Source organism: Arachis stenosperma, chromosome 3 (genome assembly GCF_014773155.1).
Source record: "Arachis stenosperma cultivar V10309 chromosome 3, arast.V10309.gnm1.PFL2, whole genome shotgun sequence".
Lineage (NCBI taxonomy): Eukaryota > Viridiplantae > Streptophyta > Magnoliopsida > Fabales > Fabaceae > Arachis > Arachis stenosperma.
In genome coordinates this window covers 160,773,669-160,788,245 of record NC_080379.1, presented here as the reverse complement: position 1 = coordinate 160,788,245, position 14,577 = coordinate 160,773,669, and the positions used below count along the sequence as shown (strand labels likewise).

The 14,577-nt window shown below is 23.6% G+C and overlaps 1 protein-coding gene across 1 annotated transcript; it reads left to right on the top strand.

Annotated features, from left to right (window-relative positions):
• Positions 1-9,234: 9,234 nt before the first annotated feature.
• LOC130967103 (zinc-finger homeodomain protein 2-like) lies at positions 9,235-9,993 on the top strand. Its single transcript, XM_057891925.1, has one exon. It carries the CDS (start codon positions 9,235-9,237, stop codon positions 9,991-9,993), a length of 759 nt encoding a protein of 252 aa, XP_057747908.1.
• The last annotated feature ends 4,584 nt before the right edge of the window (positions 9,994-14,577 follow it).

Sequence of the window (14,577 nt, the reverse complement as noted above, 5' to 3'; positions counted from 1 at the left end):
CGAATTACATGGAAACCTTCTCTCTCTATAATTCGAACCACCATGGTTCGAATTACCTTCATTCTTAATTCGAACCAGGCTGGTTCGATTTATTACCAACAAAAAACCCTAATTCGAACTCACCTGGTTCGATTTACTAACAAATAGAATTCGAACCAACCTGGTTCGAATTATATAAAAATACGGTCTGGCTTATTGCTGAAACGATTTTTGCTTTGGCGTATTTACGTAATTTTTTGAGCCAGTTTGCTTATTATGATTTTCTACCCTTAGTTTTAAATAATTTTTTTTTGAAGCAGGGACGAATTTAAAAGAGAACAAGCATAATTTTTTTTAACAAAATTAACAATTTTAAGTATTTAAAGTTATTATATATTATATAATTTTATTTAAATAATAGAGTAAATAATTATCTTAGATAAATAATTAAATTATTAAACTCAAAAGCAAATAATAATCCTTAAATTGAGATAAACATTATTTTTAATAATTTTTTCATTAAATAAATTTTTAAAATTTAAACTTTTTTTTCTCTTTTTAAATATTTTTCTCTTAATTTTCACACATATTATCATATACAAATACTTGAATATTTATAATAACTAAAAAATCTTTACATATTATAGTACATGCATGAAAGTAAATTATTTTAAATTTTATTTATTTTTCTCATAATATTAAAATGATAACATATTAAGTAAATTCATTAAAATAATTATATTTTATATATTTTATTTAAAAATATATTTTAAATACATATAACAAAGTTATTAGAATAATTTATTTATATTATTTTATAGCATATTTGTTTATGATACGAAGCATAAAAATATAATTTATTGTTACAATAATATTTAACAAAGTAAACTAATAAAAAAATAGATAAATTTTTATATTTTATTGAATCTAAAATAAAAAAATTATAAGAATTAAGATAATTTTTTTATATAACAAACACTTATTAGTATCTTTTAATTAAAAAATATTAATTATAATTATATATATTACTAAATATATAATATTATATTTAATTATATATTATTTTAATTTTTGATTTATCTTTTATTAAATTTATGGATTCGCCTCTATTTTAAAGATAAAAAAATATTTATTATTATATAAGTTAAATATGAGAATAGATATAACAAAAGTATAATTTTAAATAAAATTACATTATTATTATTAATAATTTATAAAGATATTATTATTGTTATTATTGTTGTTTTAATTTATTATTTTATGGAGTAATTCTTATGATCCTATCTGATGGATAATATTCATAAAAAATTTAAAACTGTCCAAACTTTTCAAAATCAATAAAGTTCAACAAATAAATTATCATCATTAAAAATAAATTAAATTAATTATTAATATTTATGATGTTGACATATTATACCGTTTTACTTTAACACATAACTTGTTTAGAGCATGGGAATAATACTAACAAGCGTCACCTCTTTTCTAATGCCACTTTAGTATAAAAAAATTTCTCCTTTAGCACAGTAGAATTTTCCTACTAATAATATAATAATAAAAGATATATGATGGGGCATTAGCAAAACTAAATTCATCGAAAAATACCGATACTTACTCATATCGACGAATTTTGAACTCGATAATAATAATATTAACTAAATTTTATTTTAATCAAAATAAATAAAAAATATTAATAATAGTAATAATAATTTTATCCTTTCTCAAAATATTTTGTGATAATAAAAAATATATAAAAATTTTAATTAATTTAAATTTTAATTATTATAAAATTAATTATGTAAAATATTTTATTATAAAAAAATTATATAATAACTTTAATTTAACCAAATTTAAATGATAATAATAATTATAAAAATTAATTTAATTTTTTCTAATAAAATAATTTCTAAAAAATAGTTCAGATTAATAGAATAAATATAGTTAAGTTAAACTTTAATAACCATAAAATTCTATTTAATTATTTTTAATAAAATATTTTTTTTAAAAATAAAATCTAAACAAATATAATAATTCATAAATAATTTAACTATTTAATTTTCAAAAACTTAAGATATTACAATACCTAATTTTACCCATAATCTACTAATCTTTATTAAATACCTATAATAAATACAATCAAATATACATTCAATAATAAATTAAAAAAATAATAATTATAAATATTTTTGATGAATTATTAAAAATTTTCATTATAAATATCATCTTACATTAAATTTATTAAGAGTACTTAAAAGAGTATTTAAATATATTATTTTATATATTATTTTTAATTTAATAAATAAATATTAATATTTATTATAAAAAGAGTATTTACAAATTTGTTAAATTTTTATATGTTATTAAAATTTAATATAAATATAAATAATTTTTATATACAACAACAATAATAACAAAATCTTATTCCACTAGATAGAGTCGACTACATAAATCAAACGACACTATTGTATATAAATAAATTTTCATATGTTATTTTTAATTTAATTTATTTATAAAAGTTACAATTAATTTATATTTAATAATTTTATATTAAAATTAATTTTAATTAATGTTATCAAAATAATATTTATTTTATTAAAATTCGCCCGTATCGAACCGGATAATTACACTGAGACGGGTCTATCGTACTATAGAATGGGATGGTCTTACCACCCCTAGAAGAAGGATACGGTTTACCAAATAGGGAGTGAGTAAGGCCAACTAATAAAGCTGCATCAATTATTGCTTGGAGGGAAGATGAAGGGGAGGGTGATTCTCTAATCCTGACGTGATTGAAGTGTCATCACTTTCATTTTCCATTAAAAAAGAACAACTAACGTGTTATTTACAGACAAACATGTACTAGGAACGTAAATGGAAAAGCCACTAGACCAGTTAAACTCATGAGCTTGCTTGTCCTTTTGTTTTGGTCTTCGCTCTAGCAATAATGATATCTTTAAAAATTACAGGAAATTAAATTATTATTTTTATTTATAAAATTTAAAATTACACATTTATTTATAAAAATAATTTTAAATAATATTTTTATCTATAAGTAAATTTATCATTTTTTGAATATTTATAAATAAAAATAATAATTTACTTTTTTTAAATTTTTAAAACTTATGAATAAAAATAATAATTTATTCAAAAATAGTTTTTAATGAAATTACGTACCATGCATCGTTATTAACGAATATAATCATAGAACAAAGCTTATCAATTAAATTATCAGTAACTAGTATAATAATTTTCTTTTATTTAATTAAATCGTAAACAACATTTTCCATTGACAGATTAGAATTGGCCAATGTATTAGATTATTATCACTTAAAATTTGTACTATATATTTTGTGACGAGACATTGTGTATGTTCTATATATACCTACTGATTTTTTTTCCAGCAGAGAAATAATAAAAATAAAACAAATACAATACATTAATAAAGGTAAAAATAACAAAAATAATTTTAAAATATTAAAATATATATGTGATAAAAATGTCCGACATAAAATAAATATAACGACAAATTTGTTTCATGTCATACCATTTTCGTTGTCTTCTTATTTTTTTAAAGTATTTTTTATTTCCATTCATTTGAAGATATTTTTTCAATGACTAAATATTTAGAGGATATTTTCATACTTTATTTATCTAATAACTTTAATCATAATTAAATAATAATAATAATAAAATAAATATTAGAAGGTCAGTGATATTTATTGTTGTTGGTGATCAGTTTGTTATTAATAATATTTAAAATATAGACTAAAAGTATATTGTTAGATTATTAAATTAAATAAATTAGATTAATAAATAAAAATACTAGCTAAAGATAATAAAATATACTGATTCTTGAAATTTTTTCTAATAATAATAATAAATTATTAATTGATAAAAATTAAAATAAATATTTTTTCTAAAACAAATTTGATAGATAATTATTTCATAATGCGTGCGTTTTAGTGCTCTTTAAAATGTTTTGTTATTAGAGGTAATAAATAAAATTAGAAATGAGCAATACTATATGACTAATAAAATTAATTATTTTTGTCAATATTTAATCAATTAAAGATATTTTTGTATTAAATTTTAAATTATAATTCTAAATTTTAATAATATAAAAATAAAATATTAACCTAAAATATTAGTCCTTTAATATTTTTCATTACAAATAATATAAGTTTTAGTTCTCTTTTTAATTAATAAAAAAGTTTAAAAATTGAGTTTATTTTTTGGTGTATTAATATTGTAAAAAAAATATAAAATTATTCAACTATAATCATGCATTTAGATTATTATTAAATAATGAATTTAAAAATTAATTATTTTTATTAATGTGATGATATATTATTAATTATTTGTATAAAAAAATTTTAGTATTTTTACACATCCAATTATTTTTATTAATTAAGTCCAACCAATTAAGTTGATTTAAAACTAACAAAAATTACTCATAAACATACGCGTAAAATTACTACACTTATGCTGCGTTTGTTTGATGAGACACAGACACTAATACATAGACACGGTGGTACACGTCTATCGTTTGTTTGCTAAGACACAGATTTTCGAAGGACACGGTGACACACAAACATACATAAAATACATGTATTTGGTGTCCTTCAAAAAAGATGAGACACGGAGACACATTGATGAGACACAGATATTTACTTTTTTATCCTTAGTAATTTATTCTTGTCCTTATTCTATTGGTGATAATATAAGGATAAAATTGATATTTTGTTTATATTGTGTGTCTTGTCCAATATTACCAAACACAATAAAAAATTTGTATATCTTTATGTATATGTCTCTTTGTGTATTTGTGTCTGTGTCCATGTATTTAAAAGACAATAAACAAACACAGCCTTATTTTTCTTTTTGTGAAAAATAGCATCAAAATTTCTTAACTGTAATATAGAAATTTTTTAATTTTAACACAAAATTTTTTTTATATCGAAAATTTTCAATCTGAACTTCATATTACAATTTTTTTTCTTTTTTTTATTCTTCTTTCTTCGTGTGGAATTTCTGTGTTTTTATTTATAAAATTATGTATTTTTATTTTAAAAATTTTGTAATTATTGTCAAAAAAGATAAATAAAAAATAAAACAAAAAGATGCAAAATTCTTTCTTTTTAATTCTTATTTTTCTATGTTTGATTTTTTTTGTTTTTATTATTTTTAGAGTATAAAACAATAAAAAATATGTGAGGTCAAATAAAAAAAAATTATGAAAATAAAAAAGAAGGAGAAGGGATTTTTGAAAAAAAATAACATCAAAATTTTTTAATTGCAACACAATAATATTTTAATTTTGATACTAAATTTTTTTAACTATGATACATAAAATAAAATGTTGTAATCTTTTTTGTGTTTTCTTATTTTTCTTCTTATTTTGCGCATAATTTCTGTTTTTTTCCCTTCAAAAATTATGTGTGTTTATTGTCATAAATGATTAACCAAATAATGAAATAAAAAGTAGCATTTTTTGTCTTTTTATTTCTTTTATTTTTTTATTTTTTTAGAAGGTTTAAGAATAATAAGAGTGTGAAATAAAAAGAAACTATTAAAACAAGAAGAAAGAGGAGTTGTTATTTGAAAAAAATATAAATTAAAAAAGTAGCACCGAAAATTTTTAAAGGTGACATAAAATTAAATGCTGCTTTTTATATTTTTTTTAAAAGAAAAAGAAAAAAGACAATGATGATGTTAAAAAAATTACACAGAAAAAAATGATATATAAGATAGAATATTACAAATTTAAAAAGTTTTTTAAAAGAAGAAGATGATGATGATAACGATGACGACGACGTTGAAGAAGAATTATGCACAAGAAAAAAAACAGGAACAATAATGATAATAAAGAAAAAAGAGAGAAAAAAAAGTAATAATGCTAATAATGCTGAAGATAATGATAATAAAAATGAAAGAGAACGAAAAAAAACGTATAAAAAAATGCAAACATAAATTTAATTTTGTTAGACTTAATTTAAAAAAAAATAGTTAAAAAAATAGTTCTCTAGTAATTCTGAAAATCTTTTACATGCATAAAAAAATATCTAAGTCACTTTTCAGCCTTTTTAATTGGATGAGAGTATAAGATTCATTTTTCTTTTAGATCACTTTAAAATAATTGGAGAAGTATATGAATCAATTTTAAATCAGTCAAGAATGATTAAAAAAGGGTCATTTTTATCCCGAGATACAATTTTTATTCAAATAGGATATACATCATGAATGGATATGCTCTGGAACGGAAGAATTCGAACCTCCAAATAGCGGGACCAAAACCCGATGCCTTACCGCTTGACGACGCCCCATTTTTTTTTATTCGACATTCATAAACACTATTAGTGGTATTAGTTGTTCGTCAATTCCATCTCAAGAATAGAAGAACTTAATTAATTATAAATATAGTAATTAGTTTTATTTATTTATGATTTAAAATATTGGTTATTAAATATTTCACCACATTTAAATTAGGAGGAGATACGTTCAGTATCATTACAATATGAATTACGAAAACTAATTCAATTAGCTTTCGTCTTTTCACTCTCATTTCTTCTCTAACTACCTAAAACATGATAAATCAGAAAATAGATTTAGAACCATCCAACTTACAAAGAAAAAAAAAACATCATAAAAACTAACATAAGCACCATCTACATAAAAATTTTATATTCACCTAAAAATATTTGACTAATTTTTTGCTAAAACCATCTTAATCCCTAACATTATTGAAAACAATTTTAAGCCTTTTTGTCTCCGCCAAAAAATGCGGCGATGGAAAACGCGGAAAAACAAAATATTGCCTTCTATCCGCTTCTTTCTTTGTTTGCCAATTCAAAGTGAGAGGAAGGCGAACACAAATGTGGGTAACTCTCAGGTTCAGAGTTTTGTTATCAACACGGAGAAGAAAATGCACTAAAGTTAAAGAAGAAAAAATTTCACCATAATCACGAATAGTACATAAAGTAAAAATTAATTATTAAAATCTAAAATTATTTTAAAATGATTTTTTAAAATTAGGAAACATTTATATTAAAATTCTTAATAATGTTTGAAATTATATAAGTAATTAATGCAATACTATTTTTAAAAAGTAAATATCTAAAGTGATGTTTAAAAAATTTTAGATAAAATATTTTAGTCTTTAAATGTCTATTTTTTAGAAGACTTTAAAAATTACTATTGTCAAACAAATTAATTTATTATTAGTTTTAATCAAATTTTTAATTTATAAATTAGAAAAATAAGTTTTTAAAAAATTTTATTGTTTTTAAAGAATAAATATAAAAAATGATCTTTAAGAAATTTTAGATAGAATATTTTGGTCTTCAATAAATGTATATTCTCAAGAATTCGAAAATTATTCTCATTAGATAAATTAAATTGGTCCATCAACTTCAATCAAATTAATAGTATCAAATAAGTGTTGACAAGAAAATTAAATTTCAAAAATCCCCTTCAAAACTACGAAGGGACTACCTTATCCAATGAAATTAATTTTCGAATACTATAGATAATAAAAATTCGTTAAAAATCAAAATGTATGATCTAACATTTTTTGAGAACCGTATTGAGTGTTTGTTTTTTCAATTTAATTATTTGATCAATCTCTATATTCTTATTAAATTTTTAATTAAAATTTAATAATTTTTTTAAATTAAATCTTTATATCATATAAGATTTTGTAATTAAATTTTAACATAATAAAAATATTGGAACTAATAGAATATTTAGTTAAATAAAATAGAATATTCAATCAAATGTTTAAGCATATTTATCTTATTTATTGAAATATTTTGTTAATTTTAATATTTTTATAAATTATAAAATTTAATATAATATAAAAATTTAATTAGAAAACAAAATATATAGATGTAATTAAAAATTCGATAAAATTATAAAAACTAAATAATAAAACTATTTTTTAGAATGAGTAGACGTGTTACCTACATAATTTATTAATTGTTTAATTATTAAAATTTAATTAAACATATTATTAAAAATATATATTATTTTTTTTAAAAATTATTTTAATATATCATTTTTTTAGTAATGCTACACGTATACCACTCTTTGGAGGCACACATGCGTTACCATTTCCTTTTCTTTGTCTTACGGTATGGAAATTTTTGTTGAAAAATACAGAACTTATTAATATAGTATAAAATTTTTTACAAATATTATAAAAATTTTTATACATAAATTTTGTAGAGATTTATTTATCCTTAGTATTTTTTTGAATTTTTTTTGTGAAATATAAATTTTTGATATTATTTTAGTATTTATTATCGACCCACAATAATGATGAAAGAGGATGAAAAGAAAAAAAAGAAAAAAATAACAATAAAAAAAGAAGAAGACGACAACAATAATAAAAGAGGAGAAAGATGAAAAAAAAAGAAAAAAAATCACAATACATATATTTCTATATTTAAAGAAATATCTTGTAACTTAATTGAGTACTTAATTTAAAAATATTTAAACAACTAGTTTTATTATTTTTATTTTCCTTCTAGATGAATATTTTAAATCAAAAGAATGAAACCATTACCCTAAAATAAATATAATACTTTACAGCAAATAGATTAAAGCAATATGTTAAAATTATTAATTTCAAAAAATTATAAAAAAATATAAATTTTAAGTTTTTAATATTTTTATTATGTATTTAATAAAATTAAAATTTTTAATAAGAGTTTAATTTTAATATACTGATAATGTAATTTACATAATAATACAATCACATTTAATTTTGTAAATAATTATCTATATGATCAATATAAAATGTAATTATTTTTATTGATGTGATATTATTAAATTGAATGTATGTATAAAACTACTTTATACTAGTAATGTATTAAAATTAAAATTTTTTATTAATAATAATTTTAATATATATTTTAAGACACATATTAATTAATTTTTTATTTAAATAAGATTTTAAAAAAAATTATATTATTTATAGCAGTAATATATGCATGTATCCTTAATTAATAAAGCAGATAAAACCTTAAATGCAGTTGACATCATATTTGACTCTTTTAAAACAACCCCACACAACAGAACATGTATGACTAATACAGAAAAAAACAATTTAATTCAAGAATTTGAGTGTTTTTATTTCACAAAAATGGCTTAGCTACCGGAATCTGCCGGTGGAAGACAAAGGATTATGAGAGATATAAAGCAAAGAAATCAGCACCTCCCTTCTCGCAATCCAGAGAGAGAAACAGACACAACAAAATAATGGACTTCGAGGAAGACTTCACCATCCCCCCACCACCGAGTTACGCTGACTCAGTTCCCAACCCTTCGCGTGTCAAAATGCCCACTAACCCACCGCCACCACCAGCCATGCCGCGAAACAGCGGAAAGGGGAGGTACATGGAGTGTCTCAAGAACCACGCGCTTTCCCTCGGAGGCCACGCGCTCGACGGCTGCGGTGAGTTCATGCCCGCTGGAGCTGACGGCACCCTCGACGCACTAAACTGCGCTGCCTGCAACTGCCACCGCAACTTCCACCGCAAGGAAACCGTCGCCGGAGATGCTTTCTTGCTACCTCACCACCACTACAACCCTTTCCATAACCACCGCCACCACCAAGCGTTTCCGCAATTCGCGGCGTGTTACCGCGCTCAGGGAGCTGGATACCTCCACGTGTCAGGACATCAAAGAGGAGGCAGTACCCCGACTCTGGCTCTGCCGTCGATCTCCGGCGGCGGCGGTGGTACCACACAGAGTACGAGGGACGATCACGAGGATGGTTCGGAACCTAGTGGCGGCGGCGGCGGTGTAGGTTCGGCGTCGAAGAAGAGGTTCAGAACGAAGTTCAGTCCGGAGCAGAAGGAAAAGATGACGGTGTTCGCGGAGAGCGTAGGGTGGAAGCTTCAGAAGCTTGATGAGGTGGCGGTTCAGGAGTTCTGCGATGAGGTTGGAGTGAAGCGTCACGTTCTCAAGGTTTGGATGCATAACCACAAGAACACCCTCGCTATCAAGAAGCCCTAGCTACCTTCCTCATCATCTCTAATTAGGGTTTATTCAATTCTCTTAATATTTATTAAACTGGGGTTTCCATTCGTTCGTTAATTAGTATTAGTTAGTTATTTTAATTTTAATTTTATTTGGTGGATCGGTGTTTTTTAAGTTAAGAGTAGTACTTAATTTGTATGGACGATGATGAATGAGCATTATTTCATCATCAGTTTGTTTGTGTGTCTTGAATAATACAATGGTGGCCTGGGAACCTAAACCAGTTGCATTGTTAAGAGCAGCATCTTAGCATTATTTTTTTTTATTATTTCTTTTTAATTCTCGGCTTGACGCTTGTTAAGTGATTATTATATGTGCCTCTCTGTGTGTGAGATATGGTTGAAACTCTCGTGCTCATTTTAAGGGACTAACGTCACTCATTTCTATTAAATATAAATGTTATCTAGCATGGTTCAAACTTTCTGTCCCGTTTTAAGGACTATTTAGCGTTACTTATTAGCGTCAATTGTATTTTGTTTTGGATTCTTCTCTCCACTTCGCATAAAAACTCGCTTCTAATGAAAGATGCTGAAGTCACATATGCATGTATCTTTCTTTTCTTAACAACATATTTGCACCTCGTCACACGCGTGTGTATATTTATGTTTTCAGTTTGTTAAAAACTTTACCAGATGCGTTGTAATGATCTTATATTCATTTGCTATCAAATTTAATCTTGTAGTTTTGCTGGTAGAATTAGGGAAATATTTACTGCCATCAATTAATAATATTATTATACTGTATTTTTGTAATAATGTACTGGTTACTTAATTAGCTTGTCAGGATTTCGTTATCCCCTACGTACAGAGGGTGTTAATTAATTATCGATGAATGATGTACAATACTCTGATCTTTGAATTTAATTACTTTGGTCATTGATCAGTGTTGAACCACAATAATGCACTCGCAATTCATAATTATTAATTACTACTTTTTTATGCTCTCTTCGTTATGAAGAGGCCGGGGTTGAATTGTTGAACCACAATCTTTTATTTTGTTGCATGCGACAACGAGTTCTATGAAATTCGAGTAACGTATGTTAGGGGAAAAAAAAGTTAACATCAGCACATGTATGATGCAGAAATTCATTTGACTTCAAAGCGTTGCTTTTAATGTTAATTTGCATGAAATTTGTCACTAAAATTTCTCATCAAACTGTATTTTTGGATGAATAAAAAGACTATTTACTATAGAAGTTGTAACCCTGAAACAAAAGATTATATGCATAGATAGTTGGCATTCTCCTCTTTAATTTGCAGAATGTACTAGTAATATGCAGATAGTGCGTAACTTTTTCCTGCAACTCTCCAACTACTACAATCAGTGCGAGATTCAGAGACTTGTGAGAATAATAATCTACCAAGATCTCCAGAATCTTTCTTGAATCCGGTTTAATTTCTCTCCCGTAAAGTACTGAATTAGTTGGATTATTCCATCATCAACTTATGTTTAAGGAACAAATATATATTATACATATTAATATAAACAAACTTTAATTATGTAAGATGCTTAATCATTGAACTCTTACATATAGGTTGCTTGTTGTGGCGTCTAAAGTTATGAACTGATCAGATATTGCTTGTTAAGGAGTAGAAAAAGTTTACCTATCAATCACAACCAACGTACAAGACCGATCAGAAATTTATATATAGTTACAAAATTAATTTTGAGCCACATTCAATCACTTTTCAATTTTAATAGGATGACTTATATATATAAAAATAGTGTAATTTTATTATTTACGTAGATATCATTGATTTGAGAATTCCTTACTTTCCAGTAAATTGTAATTTTTAAAAAATTCAAATTTAAAATAGGCAATCAACTCCCAATGAATTCGATTTTTGGGGGGAAAAAACATAATTTGTTTTTATTTTCCTGTAAATCACCTTCTCTTTTTTTTTTTAAAAAAATTTTACCTATTAATTAATCTTATTAAAATTTTTTACCCACATTAAATTATATATATAATGGTAAATTGTATGCGTGCATCTCTCTCCTTCAATAAATAGGCTATATTTCAAGTGTATTGGTGTATCAATAATTTTTAACCGTTGATCTTAAATATATATTATATATATTTTTATAATTAAAATCAATAGTTAAAAATTACTGAAATACTAATAGGACGACACACTTGAAAATTTTCATATAAGTTTAATTGCACATTATTCCATATTTAAAATAGTGTAGATTGATGTGTAATTAATACCATAAAGCATACATATTCATAGGGAAGAGACTCGAGACCGAATCATTCACACGGAGATGTCACGATGTCAGAAGAAATTTGGAACAACAAGGAGATAGAAAATTAGTGTATGTTTTTTGTTAAAAAAAGAAAAAATCATTGTCTCTAGAGAGGATTCATCATTTAGTAAAACTGAAAAACTAATAATGAACATGTTTCACGCACGCTTGTCAGCAAAAGAATGAAAGTTCATTAAATCTCTGTGTACATAGAAATTAGTCAAATCCAGCTACATTGAGCATTATAGTTTTTAACTTAGCTTGTGTCCTGTGTATGTACAAGGGAAAAAAAGAAAAGCAAATCGAAAGAAGTAAAATGAACATTGAACAGAACTACAACAGAAGTGGATTAACATAACCCCGTAATCCATAGCCACAAAATAATAAATGAAACAAAAAAGAAAGGAAGGTACAATCATTGCATAGATATTTTTAATTTTGTAGATGAAATTAAACAAGTACTTCAAACAAATGTATATTGCGAAACATATTAATTAGTAAATGTGAACCAAAAACTATATGTTACATTTTTTTGTATGATTTATTGACATGACTTAGTTGAATTATTATTTACTCAAAAGGGAGAACATGCATGAGGAATGAGGAGTGAAGTCAAAGGTGCAGTATAACTCCATCATTCGGGATTCTTCTTTCTCAACAATAAGAATTTCCTTGTAGGTAATGAAGGTATTTTTTTTTTATATATAAGAGAAGGCCAGGCTCGAGAAAAAAAAAAAAGAGCAAAAGAGAAATTGAATTCCTACGTATGGATTAAAGCCCAACTTTGATATATACTTTAGAGTTTGGACAATAAATTCTCAAACCCAACCTAAGACCCCACAAAAGAGAAAAAAAAGAAGGGCAAGACAATCAAACCCCTGTCGGAAATTCTCCGATTCTCCGAATATAACCAAGAGATGCCTTCTCCGTGACAAAATAATAATGATGGGTAAAGTATTATTTAAATAAGTTTCTTTTATTTGGGTCTAGTTTTGTACTTTTGTTTAAATCGGCTTACTTTTTATCCAAAATATTTTAAGTAGACGGAATATTATACTATTAATTAAAAATATATTTTTTATAATGTGTGAATATTTTAATGGTGTATCTTTAGAAATAATAGAAAAGCTAATAACATTATATTCATGTTAGAAGAAATTATGATTTATTTGATTAATAAGTAGCTAAGTTGACATGCACAATAAGACCTGCGTAGTAATAATTAATCATTCATTAATAAGTGAATTAACAAATTAATTATGTTACTATTAGATTGATTAATAATTAGTTCATTAGTTTGTTTAAGTAAATATTGAAAGTTCAAATTTTAATTTGTGTATAAATCTCAGATTCGATTCCGACGGATTCATTAGTTTGTTGATCGAGAGATAACGTGAAAAAAAGATTATCTTATTATCATGTATAATATTAAATATAGGGTGATAATTGGAGGTTTTAATTTGTTTTCTTTATTTTTTAAATATTTGAATAGATAAAAATTTTAAACATATATGTTCAAAAAATAAAAGATTAAATTTTTTATTTAAATATAAAAAATATAATTAGAACATAAGTTATTATTTATAGTTATTTTTCTTAAAAGTATTAAATATTCCTTTTGAATTTAATATAAGAATGACATTTGTTTTGATGAACTTTGATGAAAAGATTTTTTTTAAGTGATTTTTTATAAGATATTTTAAAAAAGAAATAGTAATTTTTATGTTTAGATATCTTATATAAAAATATTTTTTTATTTAATAATTATATTTAGATATAATATAAAAATATTTTTTGTTTATTATTATATTAAAAATATATTTTTTAAATAAAAAATATCTTTTAAAAAATATATATATTATAACTTCTAAAAAAGTATTTTTTATTTTTTAGTATTTTTATTTTTACTATTTTAATATTATCAAACACATTATAAAATAAAAAATATTTTTTAACAACTTAATAACATCTAAATAAATATTAAATTTATTTAAAATATTTTAGAATAAAAATCAGACATTTTAAACATTTAAAACGAAACTGAGATTTGATATTTTAATAATAATAATAAGGTTTAATTACTCTCCAGGTTCCTATAGTTTTATCGAATTTTCAATTAGGTTCTTATACTTTTTTTTCTTTTCAATTGGGTTCTTAGACGTTAATTTTTTTTCAATTTAGTCCCTACTGTGACAAAAACGTTTGAGATAACAGAATATTCTATTTAAAAATCGAATATTCTCCTAATTAAATCAGAATTACTAATTAAATCCACCCTCATTTTTTTAAAATACCAAAACTAACCTTTAG

Coding starts and splice junctions, on each gene's coding strand:
- LOC130967103 (XM_057891925.1), top strand. CDS start 9,235: ATGGACTTCGAGGAAGACTTCACCATCCCCCCACCACCGAGTTACGCT.